The sequence below is a fragment of the Cicer arietinum genome, chromosome 5 (assembly GCF_000331145.2).
Source record: "Cicer arietinum cultivar CDC Frontier isolate Library 1 chromosome 5, Cicar.CDCFrontier_v2.0, whole genome shotgun sequence".
Lineage (NCBI taxonomy): Eukaryota > Viridiplantae > Streptophyta > Magnoliopsida > Fabales > Fabaceae > Cicer > Cicer arietinum.
Genome location: NC_021164.2, coordinates 79,187,665 through 79,206,844, shown reverse-complemented (window position 1 = coordinate 79,206,844; position 19,180 = coordinate 79,187,665). Strand labels below are relative to the sequence as shown.

At 31.9% G+C, this 19,180-nt stretch overlaps 1 protein-coding gene and 1 long non-coding RNA gene across 4 annotated transcripts in view; one reads left to right on the top strand and one right to left on the bottom strand.

Moving 5' to 3' along the window:
• Positions 1-7,548: 7,548 nt before the first annotated feature.
• LOC101510931 (alpha-1,3-mannosyl-glycoprotein 2-beta-N-acetylglucosaminyltransferase) overlaps positions 7,549-19,180 on the bottom strand; it is a 31,618-nt gene continuing 19,986 nt past the window's right edge. For all 3 annotated transcript variants that reach the window (XM_073369115.1, XM_073369116.1, XM_073369117.1), the window contains 4 exons: positions 13,256-13,318; positions 13,133-13,171; positions 12,881-13,051; positions 7,549-8,039 (listed from right to left, as the gene is read on the bottom strand). In XM_073369115.1, coding sequence (XP_073225216.1) covers positions 7,923-8,039; positions 12,881-13,051; positions 13,133-13,171; positions 13,256-13,318 — 390 coding nt within the window. In that variant the 3' untranslated portion in view covers positions 7,549-7,922. The remainder of the gene's footprint in view (positions 8,040-12,880; positions 13,052-13,132; positions 13,172-13,255; positions 13,319-19,180) is intronic.
• On the top strand, positions 8,589-12,532 carry LOC140920563 (uncharacterized). Its single transcript, XR_012163261.1, has 2 exons — positions 8,589-11,709; positions 11,810-12,532. It is a non-coding gene; the product is annotated as an uncharacterized lncRNA (long non-coding RNA).

Genomic DNA, 19,180 nt, shown 5'->3' with positions numbered 1-19,180 from the left:
TAGTTTTAAATGTTTCTATTTTTTCTTTGTTTGTTTCGGTGATGGAGAGAGATGTTATGAATTCTTGTATTATAAATGGTAGGGTTTTAGCTCATTTTATTTGTGCACACTGTTAGAGGAAACATGATTATGAGAGAGATCAAAATTCGCATGCAACATTGCAAGCAGAAGAGATGCAAACTTAGACGTCGTCACCACCACCACCACCACCACCACCAATTTTATCATTTCTTGGTGGCCCCCCCAATATATGTCACTATTGGGACCTTTTTCACTACCATGTGGTAGACTACACTTGAGTCGGAGAGGTAAAATGTTCAAACACAACTTTGTGTATGGTTTGTCAAAGTGCATCATAGGATTTGTTAGGCACTTACACTACAAGAATTATATGATTTTGTTAGGAACAAAAGCCATAGGAAATGATTAAAAAATGTCTTAGGAAGTTAAGCATTTTCAAGGGCCACACAACCATAGCTATATTTTGGTCAGAAATGCATACTTAGGGTTGAAGCCCTCGCAAAACATGTTTTTAGGGCTTTGGCCTTCACTACATATCTAGGATTAAGACCATCACTATTGCCATGTTACAGAATCTTTACCAGGACTTAGATTCTCACTATTGCCATGGTTAATTAATTTATTATAAAATTTAAATTTAATTATATAAATTGCTTTTGGTAAAAGTTTAATTATATAGGTGTGTGTATATATATAATTGTTTATTAAAATTATTTAATATTATAATAAATCATTTATATAATTAAATAAATAATTTTAAATTTAGTTAAAATTGAATAGATTTTCATTAAAATATAAAATAGTATTTATATATTTTAAAATATACAAATTAACATATTTTAAAAAAATACACAATAAATATATTAACATATTTTCAAATTAAAAAAAAGGACTATAAAGACAAAAAATATTATATTTTTTTTATAAAAATGCACAATAAATACATTATACATTTTTAATACAAATTTACATAAAAATTCAAAACTGAATATCTTAAATTTTATTTTTTTATATCAAATACATTTCACACTATGAAATATAATATACAAATCACATTTAACATATAACATTATTTTCACAAATATGATAACTCACAAACTACATTAAAAAAAATACATAAATATATAATTAAAAAATACATAATATATAAAATAAAATAAAAAAGTATATTAATTTACATACAAGTAAAGAAAGGTCGAAAATGGAGAAGAGAGTTTGAGAGAATGAAAGTAGAGAAAAAAATAAGAGTAAAATAAAAAGTTTGAAAATGAAGAAAAGAAAACGAAAAAGAAGAAAAGAAAAGTAGAAATGAGGAAGAAGATAAAAGAAGAAAAGAAATGAAATGAAAAGAGAAGGGAAGATGGAAGCTTTATGCGTGAGATTAGTGAATGTGGGTGAGAGCGATAGCTCTCGGAAACGATGAGGGCTATAGTCCTAAGAAATGTCCAATTTTGAAAGGAAAAAAACTCCCCTCCGCCCAGAACTTTAGCGAAGGTTTTAGCCTTAACAATGTTTTAATATAACAATACGAAGGGTTTTGACCCTCACAAACTCAAAAAGACCATATTTTTCTAGGATTTTGACCCTTGGAAAATACCTAAAAAGACATTGTGATGGCTTAAATGCCATATCTATTTACCAAGGACTAAGAAACCCTAGGAATGACCTTGGATATATGATAAGAACCTCAAGAGCATGGAGATGATCCATATTTTATTAAATTAGGATGAACATATATTTATTTTAATTTGATTTGTAATAATTCTTAGTTAGCTTTAATTTGAAATTGTAATAGTTTTAATTTAGATTTAGTTGATGTCATGTGTAAGTGAATATATTTTATTTCATTTCATTTAATTTATTTTAAAAAAAAATGATGTAAGCCCAATATAAGCCTACATAATAGTATCATTTATGGTCCATTTAGATTTAGAAATCATCTTACTATAAATATGCATTTGTAACCCCATTGAGACAATTTTGGAATAAATTAGAATTTCTCTCATAATGGTGAGTGAGTTAAGTCTCCTCTTTGAGTTCTTGGATTAGAATTTGTTGGAATCTTATCAATTGTTTTCTTACCATTGTAGTGATTCCTTATTCGTTTATCAATCTTTTAGATTGTGGCACCTTCTTTATCCATCTTCTCAACCTAATTTATATTTGTTTCTTTCTTTTTCCATTTTATTTTATCATTTTATTTGAAGAAACCATTTGATTAAATCTTCATCTCATGTGGAAGCAACACTAATCCAAATCATTTGGAATTCAAAATTTTTCATCAACTAGTAATTTTTTTCTTTAATTTCTATTTTAGGTTTATTTTGTGTTCTTGAAGTTCTTGAGAAGTTTGAAATTTTAGGTTCATTTCTTGTAATTTAATTTTTTTTGTTGTGCAATCTTGAGTTGTTAGTTGGCTATAAGTATTCTAATATGTGTGGGAAGGTTTGTTTTGGTAATTATTTGTTTCATTTTTTGTGAAAATAGAAAATCTAGGTTGGTAGAACAAAATTTCGTAGAAAAAAAAAACTTTGTATTTCATCATGTTCATTTGCAACTCTCTTTGATCTAAAATTTCACTTGCAAATTTATTTTTGATGTTATTTCTTTCATACATGTTCGATTCTGAAAATTCAAAAGTCTAAATTGATTAGAAAATAAAAGGAATTCAAATTTGCAGAGAAAAATATGAAAATATAAGTTTAACAAAAAAGTGAGTCTGCACAGAAGCACTCGTTGAAAAAAGGCATTTAAAAAAAATTTAAAATTAGTTTACTTTGATACATCAATCATTATTGTCTTAGTTAGGCATTGTAAATTTTACCTTAGTTTTTTACATTCAACTTATTTTTCACTCATATTTAGATTACTTAGTCACATAGTTCCAATCTTTCTTAAATTATTTTTTTGATAATTTATTTGAGTGTGTCTTCATTTACTTAGTTTTTCTTAGTTGTCATTTTAAATTATTATTTTTTGTTTTAGAGTTTTTCTTCCTGAAACTCTTGTGTTGATTGTATTTTGTGGACTTGTTACATTATGTTTAGATTCATTGATTTGGATTCTTGTTTGAGTTCTTCTTTAAGAAATTGAAAGAGGAGTTTGAGTGGAAAAGGACAAAAGTGCGCATCATTAAAAAAATCTATCCATTGAGTTATATACACAAGTGATACATTTCTTGAGTTTAAACACTTAATTAGTGGTGAGGGTCTTATTTTTATTTTCTTAATGTGTTCTTGTCATTTACTTGATTATTGTGATTCTTGTTGCTTGTTGTTGTTGACATAATGAGTGGAAGTAAACTAAATCCCCCTTTTCTTAGAACCGCTTCTCTTTTGGATCATTTTACAAAAAAAAATGGGATACTCAAATGAGTGCCTTGAGAGAAGAGCTTGTGAGTCAAATAGAAAAGAGATCTCATCATGGAAGATCTTCTCAAAATGAAGATGGGTTCGAAATCGAGAGCAAAAGTATACATGGATTTCATGAGGAGAGAAGAAGATATAAATGTTATGATGAGAAGGAAATGAGATATAAGAGATGATTTAGAGAAAAAGAAATACGATATTAAGATTATGATGAGGATGAAATGAAGTATGAAAGGAGAAACAGATAAAAAGAAAGAAGATATAAGAATTATGGTGAAGAGGAAATATAGAAAAAATAAGGAGACTTGGAGATTTTGAGAGGAATTATATGAGGTATGCAAAAGAGAAAAGACATGTAGAATATAAAAATGAGGATCAAGAAAAACAAAACATAAGTATTTTATATCATGAATATATTAGATATTTTGTATTGGATCCGAAGTATGTGAAATATCTTTATGAAAATAGATATGTAAAATAGGCAATAAAAGTAGAAATACTAGCCTTGAGAAAGAAAGAGAAAATCAAAGAGAAGAAAGAGAAAATTAAAGAAAAGAAAGAAGGAGATGAGACACATTTGAGAGACAAAGAACAAGAAATGACTCCAACTATTTGTCTAACTTTTATAGTTCTTTTGTGCAAGTGTTTGAAGAAGTGTCTCTAAAAGAGGAATATCATCAATACATTGATTTTGAAAGCAAAGAAAAAAATGATGGTAAAATTGAAAGTATCTTTAAACAAGAGAGTGATGTAAATGAAGCAGTGTTAGTACTTCAAAAATGATTGGTCAAAAGTTCCTCAAAAGAATGCTTCTAGGAAATCATTGAGTCACTATTTGTTTGTGATGAAGATAATGTTTATGAGACTCAACTTGCTTTGAAGTCTATGCAAATACAAAATAACATATTATTTTCCACAAATTTCAATCTAAAGAAGATAAATTTGAGGATGAATATCAACTTCAAAAGGTATAATTTTGTCTCCATATTTATAATTTTTTACATTTACCATAAATGTGATAAAATATCAATTGTTCAAGATGGAAATGCATTTCATCGACTTATCACATTTGGTGACTTTTCTAAATTTCCTTTTGATTCTGGTGGATATGATGAGCTTGTGGTTTATTTGGGTTTGTTCTTCATGTACGGTATAATAGCGCTTTCGTGGTTGAAATTATTCAAGAATGAGATAATGATAAGGACCTCAAGAGCATGAAGATGATTAATATTTTAATAAATAAGAATGAATCTTATTTATTTTAATTTAATTTGTAGTGATTCTTAGTTAGCTTTAATTTAGAATTGTAATAATTTTAATTTAGATTTAGTTGATGTCGTGTGTAAATGAAGATAATTTACTACATTACATTTAGTTTATTTTAGAAAAATATGAGGTAAGTTCAATATGAGCCTAGAGAATAGTGTCATTTAAGATTCATTTATGTTTAGAGATAATCTTACTATAAATATGCATTTGTAACCTCATTGAAACAACTTTGAAATGAATTAGAATTTTTCTCAAGAGAATGGTGAGTGAATTAAATCTCCTATTTGAGTTATTAGATTAGAATTTGCTTAAATTTATCAACGACTTCTTTATCATTGTGGCAATTCTTCATGGCTTATTAATCTTCTAAATTATGATGCATTTCTTCTTCATGTTTTCAACCTAATTTTTTTTTTTTTCACTTTATTTGAAGAAATCATTTGATTAAATCTTCAATCTTATGTAGAAGCACCACCAATCCACATAAGTATATCTATTCATTCTTGTAATGTTACAATTTTCTTCTTCATTGATCCAATATGGTACTTTTCATATATATATTTAAGGAATGGTTAAAAATTTGCGCACGTAATTTTAAACTACAACATAATATATGATTTCTTTGAAGGAGACCCTAGTACAACATCCCATACTCTAATGATGATGTCTCATGATTATTCGTTTTGACCTCATTTGCGTTTGCATCTTCGAGTTTGATAGTCTTCACCATTGTTCAATCCAAACACATATTATGCATGTATGTACCAGGACCAACAATACAGAGTTTCAAAAAAAATATGCAAAAATACAAAGTTTCAAAAATGCAAATAAATACAATAAGAAGAATTTATAGGATTATGTTTAGACATATTGATGAAAGGATTGTGTGTTGAAACACAAATTTCGTAAAATAAATAAATAAATAAGTTTAGAGGGTTTTGAGATTGTTTATTAAAGAAGATGAAATGTTTCAAATTTAAATATATTGATAATGTCTAGATCTTCCAATTCGGATAATTCCCGTTCGGATCGCAGGAGCTAGAGGAGAGTAATTTGATAAATTTTGAAAGACCTTTAAGATAGAAAAAAGGATAATTTTAATTAGAAGCTAACTTTCCAACTTATAGCCTTTTTGACAATGACAAAATTATACAATACAATTAATTATTAATCAATTCTTACTACATTCTCTCTTATTTAGTACCATTTAGTCTTTTCTTCTTCAAATAGTATTATTTTCTTTCTATTTCATAATTATGTCAACACGATAATAGAATTAGGGTTATTATTTTAAAAATTAAAATTTTGGATTTCAGTTAAGGTTTACTAAACGTCTGTTTAGTACGTTGATGCTTCTTATGCTAATTTGTTTGTTCATTTACAAGAATGTTTCTATCAACAACAAAAAATTCAAAAGAGTGTTAAATCGTTTGTTTATAAGCTTTTAAACATTTTTAAAATAATAACATATTAAATTTTAGAACTTTAAAGGGACAACCAGAAACTAAACAAATTATAATTATAAATGAAAAAATCATGTCATTTTAACTTTTAATAAGTATTTTTTTCTATATTGCTGTCATTTTAATTTTATATCGTATATTAAATTTTCGCAGTGAAATATGAATATATTTTTGTGTATATTACTGTTTACATAAAATAAAAAATAAACATTTAATTATTCTCTCTAATTTCCGTCATACTTTTGAACCTTAAATCAGATCGTCATACCCTTGAACCTTAAATCGGATTGTTAATAAAAATACGGTTTTAATATATTGGTTTGAGATCTTTATCTCTCCAAAGATATTAAGGGCTCTATTTCTTTGGATCAAAATTTGGATCAATTTCAAGTTTAAGTCTTGTTGGAGCATGTCTTCGATAATGATGGGAGTAGAAAAAAGAGTGGGAGTAGAAGAAAGGGTAGAGGAAAGACTTGGTTTGGTCTTCGCAGCTACAAGATTTCACTCTAGTGATTATTCAAAACTGTTTGTGATGACTGCAAAATATTTGACTGTTTTGACAATACAGATCAAGAACTATGGAATTTTGGATTTATGGTTTCTGAATGATAAAACCGTTTATCGTTTTTAATTTGGGATTTTTGCATTTTTGGGTGTGATGTAGATTATTGAAGGTGAGTGTTGTTGCAAGTGAAAAAGGTATTGAATTTGCTGAGTTAAAGATGAAGAGAGAAGACGAAGACAATCATATAAAGTTATTAATAACAAGGAGCTTTTACTATACATTAAAAAATTAACATTATTTTAGTAATGTCAAAATAAAATCACCAATAAATTAATGATAATTCGTATATATATCAAAACTATTCATATAATTAATTTTAATAGAAACTATAATAATACATACATAAATAAATTAAAGAAAATTATTGTAAAAACATTTATAATACCAATATACACTCTGTTTTTAATTGTACTCTAAAACTTATCTAATAATAATGCTGATGTGATTTGTCACTCCATATTTCTTCAATATTAAATTGAAGGGACTTTTATGCTATGAAATCTCAATAGTTGTATAACATATCCTCCATAAACGAGTTTAACTTTATGTGATTTGTCACTTTTGAAAAGATTTTAATTAAAATTTTAATTTTAATTATGAAAACAATTTATTTAATTATTAAAATCGAAATTAAATAAACAAATGTATCCAAACTTTAAATTTTAATTAACTTTAATAGATATTATAATAACACACACATAAACAAATTAAAAAAATTATTGGTCAAAATATTAATAATACCAGGCACATGTTCTTTTTTTTTTATAATACCATAGAATAGAAGTTGTCTTAAAATGAAAAACAAATAATTAACTTGTACACATTTTAATAGATAAATGACATAAATAAGAAAAATTCTAAGTGGTAAAAATAAATAAGATAAATAACTAAGCGTAATTTTATGATTAATTTATAATACATTTAAAAATACACCTTTATATCCGTGGGGTATGATCTCTTTTCACAAGGCCAGTCTAAGATCACACCACATCACAAGACAAAATTTTGATCTCTACAATACATGGTGCCCGTAATTGTGTTCCAGAACATTTTCGTCCATACCCTTCATACTTTCAGTCATATCTTAATCGCTTTTACGCATTGGATTCAACAATGAGAAATATCCATATGGTATGATGTCTTTTTAAGCTAAGTATAAATTACTCAGCATCACTACCTTGACATCTGAAAACGACAACTCTCCGGGCTCTGAACACCTTTCTTCGTCATCCAGCATTAAAAATCTTCGATCTGAAGTAGCTTCAAAGATTCTGGACCAACAAGGAATATACGCCTTGTGGTTTGATATCTAAAAACGACTACTCCTTTGTAGGCTGTCCTAGGCACACCATCCTGGAAGTGAACGAATGCAACAAAAAAGAATATAGGACAAAATTAGATCTATCACAAGAAGAAAAAGGCAGAACGGTAAGTTTGCTAATAAAACAACAAAGCTTTTTCTCGCTGAGTATAGTTGCCTAGATGTGTAAACCCATCCACTGAACTGGTTGACTTTTTGCTACCGCATATTTAGCCTCGTACAACAGTGGGTATATTACTCTATTAGTTGTGCAATCAAGTTTTGCCTACCTATAAGCTAGAGTAATGTGGCAAAAATAGATGGAATCTGTTGTGCACGGCTACATACAATCTACATATATGTGCAGCTTTAACCAATAATACATGCACCTTCAGGCCACAAATTAGAACTGTTAGGGGCTCTCTCAGTTAAATAGAGAACCACATGCACTGAAAGTTATAACTGCCTCTAGCTTGCTCTGCAAGCTTGTCAGTTAGGGAGTAGGTTAATCCACCTGTGTGTATCATAAGCCCTCCATAAATCTCTCAGTTCGTTGAGATTCAGTTGTATTAAAAGCTGAATCAAGAATACATGAAAGGAGATGGTTGTGTTAGACAGTCCACATTCAATATAAAACTTAGTTGAATTTCGGTGATATGGATCAACTACACAATAGTGTTAATGTTAGGTAAAGAAGTTGGAATATAGGCACACTTACAGGAAAATCTATGGAAATAGTGAACACTATGATTACGAGGATCAATTAAGGTATTAAGTGCTGGGTAAATCTATCTTTAATTTTTCGTTAACTTTGGGTAAATACATGTTTTAGGCAAAGAGAAGAACATCTCATCACTTACAAGAGTGGGGTGCCATGTTTTCAAATTGATTTCTTCCTAATTAAGACTTGCATGGACGGTATAGTCATACCTAGAGAGAGCTTGAGGACCCAACATAGAGTCTTTGGTTATTAATGTAAGATTTAGGATAGCGAAGAGAAAAAATAATGATCAAGTGATGACATTAGAAGGGTGAAAAATTAATGATCTACCAAAACAAGGTTTTAGAGAGTGGTTTCTAAAGCCATAAGAAAGTGAAAATCACATGTGGGACAAGATGGTAAAGGGGATCAAAAAAGTACCAAAAGAATCTTGGTGGTGGAAAAAAAGTGTGCAAAAGAAAGTTAACATAATAAGGGAATGTTTTAACACGTTGGTCTAGGTGAAAAAGGCTAAAAGTTTGGAAATCATATGGAAGCAAAGAAAGATACGAAGAAGGCAGAGGGCGACGCGAGAACTAAAGCTTTTAAGGGGTTATACCAAACTTTAGCCACCAAGGAAGGAGAGACAAGAGACTTGGAACAAGTAAAGTGCATCAAGGATGACAAACGTAAAGTTTTAGTTCAGGAAATAGATATAAAGGATAAATGGAAGAATTATTTCCACAAATTGTTTAATGACGGTTAGGCAATTCTATCAAACTCAAATGATATACATTGGAGAAGAGAACCAAAATTATACCTTTTATCGTAGGATTCAAGAACGAATGGTAGAAGCGCTGAAAAGGATGAGTAATGGCAGGAAGTTGAGCAAAACAGCATACCTATTGTGATATGAGAAAGTCTTGGAAATAGAGTCATAAGGTGGCTCACTCATAACTTTTTGGTGAAATTATGAGGTCGAAGAACATGATGGCCGAGTGGAGAAAGGGCACTCTAATTTTGTTAGTTAAGAACAACAATGGTTAACAAAATTGCTCAAATTATAGGGGGATTAAACTTATGAGTCATACCATGAAGTTATGGGAAATAGTGATTGAACAAAGACTAATAAAATAGAGCAGAATTACTGATAATCAGTTTGGTTTTATGCCTACGAGGTCGACCATGGAAGCAATCTATTTACTACAACGGGTGATGGAGCAATATGGGATGGACCAAAAAGACTTGCACGCTTAGCTTTCATTGATTTGGGAAAGGCAATAGAGAAAAAAGGGTTAGGATCGTCTACATTCAAGCTATCAAGTATATGTATTAGGGGGTCTCGACTAGTGTGAGTACACAAGGTGGTGTCGCAGAAGATTTTCTCATAACAAAAGAGTTGCACCAAGGATCAACTTCAAGCCTTATCTTTTAATGTTAGTTTTGGATGTAATTACATAGCACATTTAAGAATCGACAGAGGGACTAAATACGAGGTAAGAGACTTGGAAACAAGCCTTGGAAGCGTATGGCTTCCTCCTGAGTAGAAGCAAGACAGAGTATATAGAATGTAAGTTAAGCAAAAGGCACAACATCTCCAACTTGGAGTTAAAAGTTGGTACCATACCAAAAGTCGCATGGTTTAAGTCTTAGCTCAATAATACAAAATAACGGAAATATTGCAGGAGATGTAAACCATAAATTCAAGTTAGGTGGTTTAAATTAAGAAGTTCCTTAGGAGTTTTATGTGATAAAAAAGTACCACTCAAATCGAATGAGAAGTTTTATCGCGCAACTGTAAGATCGACGATGTTGTATGGGACAAAGTAGTGTTGGACGGTAAAAACTAACATGAGGATAAATTACGTGTACTAGATATGTGAATGTTGTGTTGGATGTGTGGAAACACTAAACGAAATATGATTAAGAATAACAATATTAGAGAGAGTTGAGGTGGCACCTATAGTAGAAATAATGGTACAAATTTGATTTAAGTGGTTTGAACATGTGTAGAAAAGACCAGTAAATTTTATAGTAAGGAGAGTAGATCAAATGCAGGGTAGTCAAATTGCTGGAGGCAAATGAAGACCCAGAAAAAATATAAGAGAAACTTTTATGAAAGACCTAGAGATTAATGAATTGGAAAAACATTTGTTATAAGATAGAAAGTTATGGCATATAGTTACTTTTATATCATCAAATCAAAACAAAATACTTGAAGCAAAAGATGGAAGAGATAGTGAAAGCCATTGAAGAACTTTAGGTTATTTGGAAGATTGGATGCCCCATCATGGATGATGGGTGGACTGACAATAAAATGAGAACAATTTTGAACTTCTTAGTGAACAGCCCTAAAGGTACTTTTTTTTAAAGTCCATAGATGCCTCTCACATATCAAAAACAGTTGATAAAATATTTGAGATGATTGATCAAATTGTGGAAGAAGTTGGGGAAGAATGTTGAACAGACTGTGACCGACAATGCAGCAAATTACAACGTTGCTGGTGCAATGTTAATGGAAAAAAGAAAGAAACTTTATTGGACACCATGTGCAGCACTTGTATTGATCTTATGATAAAAGAGGATTTTGAGAAAAAAAACTAAAAGTTCATCGTGAAACAATTTCAAAGAGTAAGAAAATTATCCAATATATTTATTCCAAGTCTTTTTGTAATTTATTTATTATAGTATTTCACCAAAGGAAAGGATTTGGTGAGACCAGCCATGACTCAATTTGCAACTTCATATATAACTTTGGGGTGTCTTATGGACAACCAAGGAGCATTGATAATAGACATCAAGCCGGTTTCCAAAGACATAGGAAGGAAAGCTTATTGAAGAAGTCATTATGGATAAATAGTTTTGGAAAAAATACTGTGATTTGTTAGAAAGGTGCCTTGTCTAATAATCAATGCACTTCGTTTCATGGATTATGATGATAAGCCAGTAATGGGATTTATCTATGAGACAATGGACCAAGTTACAGAGAGAATCCAAAGTGCTTTCAATGATGTTCAGAAAAGGTACAGTATAAACCCTAGTTTACATTATATGTTTTAATTTTAATTTAAAAATTTAGAAGTTTATTCATAACTAATTCAATCTTGGTTTTGCCCTATTTAGTTTCAAGCCTCTATCAGTTATCATTGATGAGAGGTGGGATAAACAACTACACATACCTTTACTCCATCACAATGGTGGGAATCATATGGGGACGAACATCCAAAACTTTAATCTTTTGCAATTTGGATGTTAAATATGACATGCAGTTCATTTGGATGTGAGCAAAACTGTAGTGCTTTTGAGACGATAAAATTTATTTAAATTTTCATTTTAAACATTTCCTACAACTTGATAGATTCTAATGGAATTTATCTATTAGGTCCACACAAAGAGAAGAAACTGTTTGAAGCAAAAAACAATTAATGATGTTGTGTTTGTGATGACAAATTCAAAATTGGCCAAAAAGAAGCAAACTAGAAAAACTGTTGAATATAACCTTGATGACATTGAATCCGATGATGAATGGATTGTTGAGAATGATGATAAAGGTTCATTTGACACTGAGATATGAGATTCAACAATTGAAAATTTGGATACCCAAAATGAAAGAGATTCAGCTGCTTCAGTTGAAGATAATTTGGAGATTCCTAACCTGGATGATGAATTTGATGAAGTAGGAGATGAAGATTATATGGAAAATGTTGGTTGTGATAAAAATGCCTTAGATGATTTGTTAAATTAATGTTTTAGATGGTTCTTAGATGTTGGTGATGTTTTGAAATTTTATATTTGAGACTCTGAGTGTTGCGATTCGTGATTAAATTAATGAAAAATTTCTATTAAGTAATTTTTTTTAATTATGATATAGAGCTCCAAGTTCTGAGGAATGGAGAACTTCTAAGGAAAGGAATGGTAAGAACTTATTGGAGGACTTCTAAGGAATACTAAGAACTGATCTCCTTATGAATATTGCTTAACTGCCATGGCATGCCTGATTTCTGATGTTGTTCGTGCATTCTTGCATTCTAGCCTGATTTCAAATTTCTTTCATGACTCAAAAGGTAGCTGTATTCTAAAACTCATCCAATCTTAATCCGCCACAGTAGTTTGACACCAGGCATTATTTAGGATACTATTGCTTAGCATGATGCATCGCCTTTATGAAGTTGAGAACAAAAATAGTTGAAATACCTTCCACTCTTGAAATATACCGAACTTTTGAGCAATGTTTTCGAAGTCCCATTGATCTTTATACTTAATACGGACATCGCCGTCTATACTTTGTGCCTTTTGAATGATGTCTGATCCAGAGACAGGTTTAGCTTTTTTAATATTGTTGGCAAAGTGTGTAGCATATTTGTCCTGAAAATGCAAAACAAATTTCAAATACCACAGCAGCAATTTGTAACACATATAAAGACAAAAATACAACGCGTCATTCACCTCAAACAAATAGCTCAATTCCATTGACTTCCAGTCGACCTTCAAACAATCAACAGTAATATAACATCATTATAATATAAGAAACATATTTAACTGTATTTTATATAAAGCATGTATGGCTACCTGGACCTCATTCAGCTTGATTGGCTCAAGATACTGCTTAAAAAACTGTCCCAAACTAGAACCCTGTAAAAATTAAAATACTATTAAATTTAAAAGGGCATGAAAAATACTCATGCTCTAGGATTTGAGAGTTCAGATAAGATCTACATGATGTTGCTTTATAGAGCCTTTATACCAACCACCAGCCAGCTCGGCAAGTTTAGAATAATTGGGCTTTCTTAAAAATTTACTGCTACATGAATTTGAAATTTTTTGGTAAAGAGATGCCGCTGGGGAAGAGAGTATAAAGATTCACAGTTTGATGAGAAACAAAGTTTGTATAAAAATTGCAGCAGAAAATTAGAGAAGTAAGAAGAAAAAGGATCAACAAAAAGTATATACCTATATAAGGATCATGATATATGTTTTTACTTTTTATTGCTCTCTAAGTCAATTTAAAGAATGGAAAGAAGAAGCTACACTAAGGGTAATGTGGTACTCCTGAAAGAAAAAAATACAAAGAATGATCGGAGGGAGTAGGGAGTATGAACAGACAAAGCCTTCCTATAAAAGCAGAGCCACTGAATTGTTGGAAATAATACCTCAGTCATTTCCACTTTCCAAGTAGTTCAGATTCAATGTACAGCAAGAAGAATAGGTCCAATGCATCTTAGGGTGAAAGTGTGCCGGTGGTGCGCCTAAAATGGTGGGATGGTTTACCTGAAAAGCCACGGGAAACAGTGGCAGCAGCGGTGGCATCTATCAGGATTTTTTTATAGGGTCTAACTCATCCTGACAAAATCAGCTTGTGAGGTAGGTGCCTCTCTTTATAAACTATGTTTAGGTCGTCTTGTGTCTACTCAATGTGGGACTTGAGTTTTCCGCAATAGCATAGACGGATCAGGAGAAAAGGTAGTCAAAACGAAGGGGTGGAATGAGTCACAGTAGCGAAAAAGGGACAAACCGAAGTTGGAATACCGTCAAAGTGTTGTGGTTTGAATTCTTAGATACATCAAGAGTGCACTAGGTAAATGATTACTTAATGAAACCCCCAAGTTGTTGGTTATTTTGATGTTGAATCGACTGCTTCACTATTAGAGAGAAGATCAACCTCAGAGTATTGTGTCCTTGTTGGAGGTAACTTGATCTCATGGAGAAGCAAGAGGCAAAACATAGTTGCAAATTTTGAGATCGAGTGCAGAAGATGAGTTCTATGCTATGGCAGCAACAACTTGTGAACTCACATGGCTAAGACCCTTAGTTAAGCTTGTGGGGGAAGATTAGAGATAACACTTGCACACCCTAAGTAATGTGGTGCATACTTAGAATATAGCTTAGATAACTAATGTACACCATAAGCAAAGGTGGTGCACACTTAGAATATAGTTTGTATATAACTAACTGATCAAGTTAGTTAGTAGTTAGATCCTGTTTCAGTTCAGTTATGATCTAATTATATAAGGATTGGAATCAGTTGTAATCATTTGAATGAACGAATAAGATTCAGTTCTGAAAAGTAAACAAGAATGAACCAAGAGTTCATCTTCTAACAAATCTATGTGTAGCAGACTTGAGGAATATGACATATTTGCTCCAGCCTGAAGTAGTCACATGTTAATACCCTTAGTTGTACAAAATCAGGGATAAGGAGTTGATTAAGCAATCACATCAATTCCACATTCATTGTATTTATTATAATAACATTAGAAATACAAGTGAGGTGTCCTGTGTTTTAGACACAGAATTATAAAAAGTAATTTCAAGCCCAGTGATGTTGGCATACTGCAAGTCCCAGAACCACTAACATAAACATAGAGGGATCCTACATGCAGCTCATAGAATCCAACAGTACCTGTTGAAATATCTTGTCATTATTAAAACTATTCCTCTTCTTTCAGTTTTTTTATTTCTTTATATCACTCTTAAATTTAAGGAGCTGAGTAATTGTATTTTCTCATATAAAAGGAGCCCCTATTTGTCAGAATAATACACAACAATTATCAATAATATTTCTATATATGGTATCATGAGCCCTAGGTTTTTTATCTAGGCAAAAGGGATGAACCACCCATCTTGGCAACAAGTCCTAATCGGCTCCTCTGTGAGTAACCCTACCGAAGCGGAGGCAACCCTGGTGATGGAACCGGACCAGGCGGGCCCCGGTGATGGCCGCAGTGGCAGCCCTAGTGATGGAACTGGCCCATGCGGTGACTCGAGCAACAGCGGCGGCAGCCATGGGCGCGGTCACAGTTCTAGTGGTACCGGTCAGTGGAACAATGGTTCCTTTCAAACTGGAGAGCTTTAGAGAGTTTTACAATAACAGCTTTAGAGGCGGCTATGGCATTGAATACGGATGTGCTGGCGGTTTTGGTATGGGAGGAAACAACCAAAGTAATTCCTTACAAGTCAACATGCAGAAACTGAATGAGAAAAATTACACAGATTGGGCCCAAATACTGCGACTCATTTTGGACGGCAAAGGAAAATATGGCTTCCTAAATGGTACGATTCCGGAACCTAAAGAAACAGATCCAACTTACAAGTTCTGGAAATCTGAAAACTTGTTAATCATTGTTTGGTTAATTACTTCGATGGAGACAGGAATTGGGAGATCATTCATGTTTATACCTACAGCAAAACAAGTATGGAAAACTCTGAAAGGATGGTCACAATCTACTACAACGAGTTGATGACCCTATGGCAAGAACTAGATTTGTGCTATGAAGATAAATGGAAGTGTATGGCAGATAGTGTTCCGTTCATCAAGAGGCAAGAAAACGACCGTGTTTTCATTTTTCTTGCAAGTCTAAACAAAGAACTTGATGAAGAGGCAGAATCCTTGGAAAACCCCTTTACCATCTCTTTGAGAAACTTTTTTAGAAGTTAGAAGAGATGAGACAAGATAAGAAGTAATGATGGGAAAGTCAATCACAGATGGGTCAGCACTAATCACCAAAAATTTCAATAAGGAAGGCAAGAAAGATAGTAAGAAATCAGAGAAGCCATGGCATGACCATTGCAAACGTTTGTGGCACACGCGCGAGACTTGTTAGAAGCTACATGGGAAGCCTCCTTATGCGAAGAAGAAAGGAGAAGGACGTTCATTTCAAGCTACTTCTGATCAAGAGTTACAGTTTTCCTCAAGTTCATTCCCATTCACCAAGGAGCAGTTAGATCAAATGTACAAACTTCTTGAATCTCAAACCCATTCTAGCACCATGGCTCAGAAAGGTAATTTTTTATCGGTCCACCTTAGTGTCATCCTTAACCATAGTGATTCCGAAGCTACTGACAATATGACCGGAGAAACTTATTTATTTTCCTCATATAAACCAATTAAGATGTTTCACATGTTGAAGCTACTAACCATATGACCAGAGAACCTAGTTTATTTTCCTCATATAAACCATTTAAGATGTTTTACATGTCCCTAATTTGGCTTACAACTTATTATCTGTCAGTAAATTAACCCAAAATAAAAAAACGTGAAACTCATTTTTTTTACACTCATTGTGTATTTCAGGATTTGATCTCAGGGAAGATGATCGGCATTGCTAAGTAAAGTGGTGGCCTCTACTATCTTGAAGATGGACCTAAAAACAGACACCAATCCAGACCAATAGGTTCTTCAGTTGAATCTTTTTTTGTTTCAAATAATAAGAATGATATTATGTTCTGGCATTCAAGGTTAGGCCACCCTAATTTTAAATATTTAAAGTCTCTATTTCCAAAAAAAATTGTTAATCAAGGTATTTCCACATTCGAATGTGAAATTTGTGAGTTTGCTAAACATCATCGAAATTCCTTTCAAATACATGAGTATAAACCTTCAAAACCTTTTTCGGTGATTCATAGTGATGTCTGGGGGCCTAATAAAGTTAGTTCTTTATCCAACAAAATATGGTTTATCACCTCTACAGATAATCATACCAGACTTTGTTGGGTGTACTTATTAAATGAAAAATCAGAGGTAGATAAGATAATAAAAACTTTTAGTAAATTGGTGCAAACACAATTTAACTCTCAAATACAAATTTTAGAACTGACAATAGAACTGAATACTTTAACACAATCGTGGGAATTTTTTATGGAAAATGGAATTGTTCATCAAAGCTCATGTGTTAGCTCACCCCAGCAAAATAGAATTACAGAGAGAAAAACGACACCTTCTTGAGGTGGCACGAGCATTACTTTTCTCTACCAATGTCCCAAAATATTTGTGGAATGAGATTGCCTTGACAGCTGCACATTTGATTAATTACATGTCATCGCGTGTGTTACAATTTCAAACACCTTTTCAAATTTTCCTAAAATATTTTTCCATTGCATCAATCTTTGCTGATTTACCATTGAAAATTTATGGATGAGCGGCTTTTGTTCATGAACATAAATATCTTAGTAAACTTGAACCTCGTGCTATTAAATGTGTTTTTCTTGGCTAATCCTCCACTCAGAAAGGTTATAAAAATCCAATTACAAAGAAAATGTTTGTCACAATGGATGTTACCTTTTTTTGAAAACAAACCTTTTTTTGAGAAGAATCATCTTCAAGTGGGGAAGTCAAGTGAAAATGATTCCCTTCAATTTTATGAAAATATGATTTTTTTTCAGAAAATGTGTATACATCACATAGTTTTGTTTCTGTTACACCTAAAGAAATTGCCTCAAAAACAATAGTGATTCTACTTCTATCATGATTAAGGGTCTTACCGAATTTGAGGTAACAAATTAAAAAAAAATGCTTTTTTGGAACTTAATTTAGAAAAAAACCAAATATCACCACATAAGAAATCTTGTGATGAAACAGAAAAATGATTTGAAGAGGATGATCCAACTTGAAAAGAAAAGGTATATGTAAGAAGGAACCAAGATCAATTAGTGGAAGACCTCATTCCTCAGCTCAGCCAAGAATCTAAACCGAGTGAATGTCAACCAACCGAAACAGGTAAAATTCTTACTAATTCTATTCCTATATACACTGATCTAGATGTTCCCATAGCCTTTAGGAAACCTAGTAGTGACGGCAGTCGTGTACGACGTGGCTTCTTCCATTGCACTCGCCTCAGCCATGATACCATGTTGAATGAGAAGAAAATATTAAAAGACATGTTGAATAACCCGTATGTTTCAACTACACAGTGGAAGTTCTTCATATAGACTATAAGTGATAAATACACATATGACATGAATACTTATAGACATTCTATTTATTTACATACTAATATTTTAATTTCAACATACCTCTCACTTGTCTTGCATAAAGATTCTAAAGAATGTACAGGAAGCTCTAGAGGTTCCAAAATAGAAAGAAACTGTTCTTGAGGAGATAAAAATTCTTGAAAAGAAGAAAACTTGGAGCGTGATGACTCTACCAACAGGTAAAAGAACTGTGGGTTGCAAGTGGGTGTTTATAGTGAAGTACAATTGAAAGGTACAAAATTAGATTGGTTGTTAAATGATTTACTCAGACCTACGACATAGACTACTTAGAGACCATTGCCCCTGTTGCTAAGCTTAACACAGTTAGAGTTCTCTTATCTCTTACAGCTAATTTGGATTGGGCACTCCACCAATTAGATGTTAAAAATGCATTCCTCAATGGTGATTTAGAAGAAGAAGTGTATATGGACTGCCCTCCATGTTTTGAAGACAAATTTTAGTCTCAAGTATGCAAACTGAGGAAGTCTTTGTATAGATTAAAACAATCTCCAAGAGCGTGGCTTAAAAAATTTACTCAGTCAGTAAAGGAAAAGGGATATACTCAAGGGAAACTGATCATACCTTGTTCACAAAGTTTAGCTCAAATGGAATGATAACTGTTTTAATAGTCTATGTTGATGATATTGTTCTTACAGGTGATGATGTGGCAGAAATGGAGAAACTAAGAAAAATTTAGCTGCAGAAATTGAAATCAAAGACTAGGGTCCCCTAAAATACCTTTTTGGC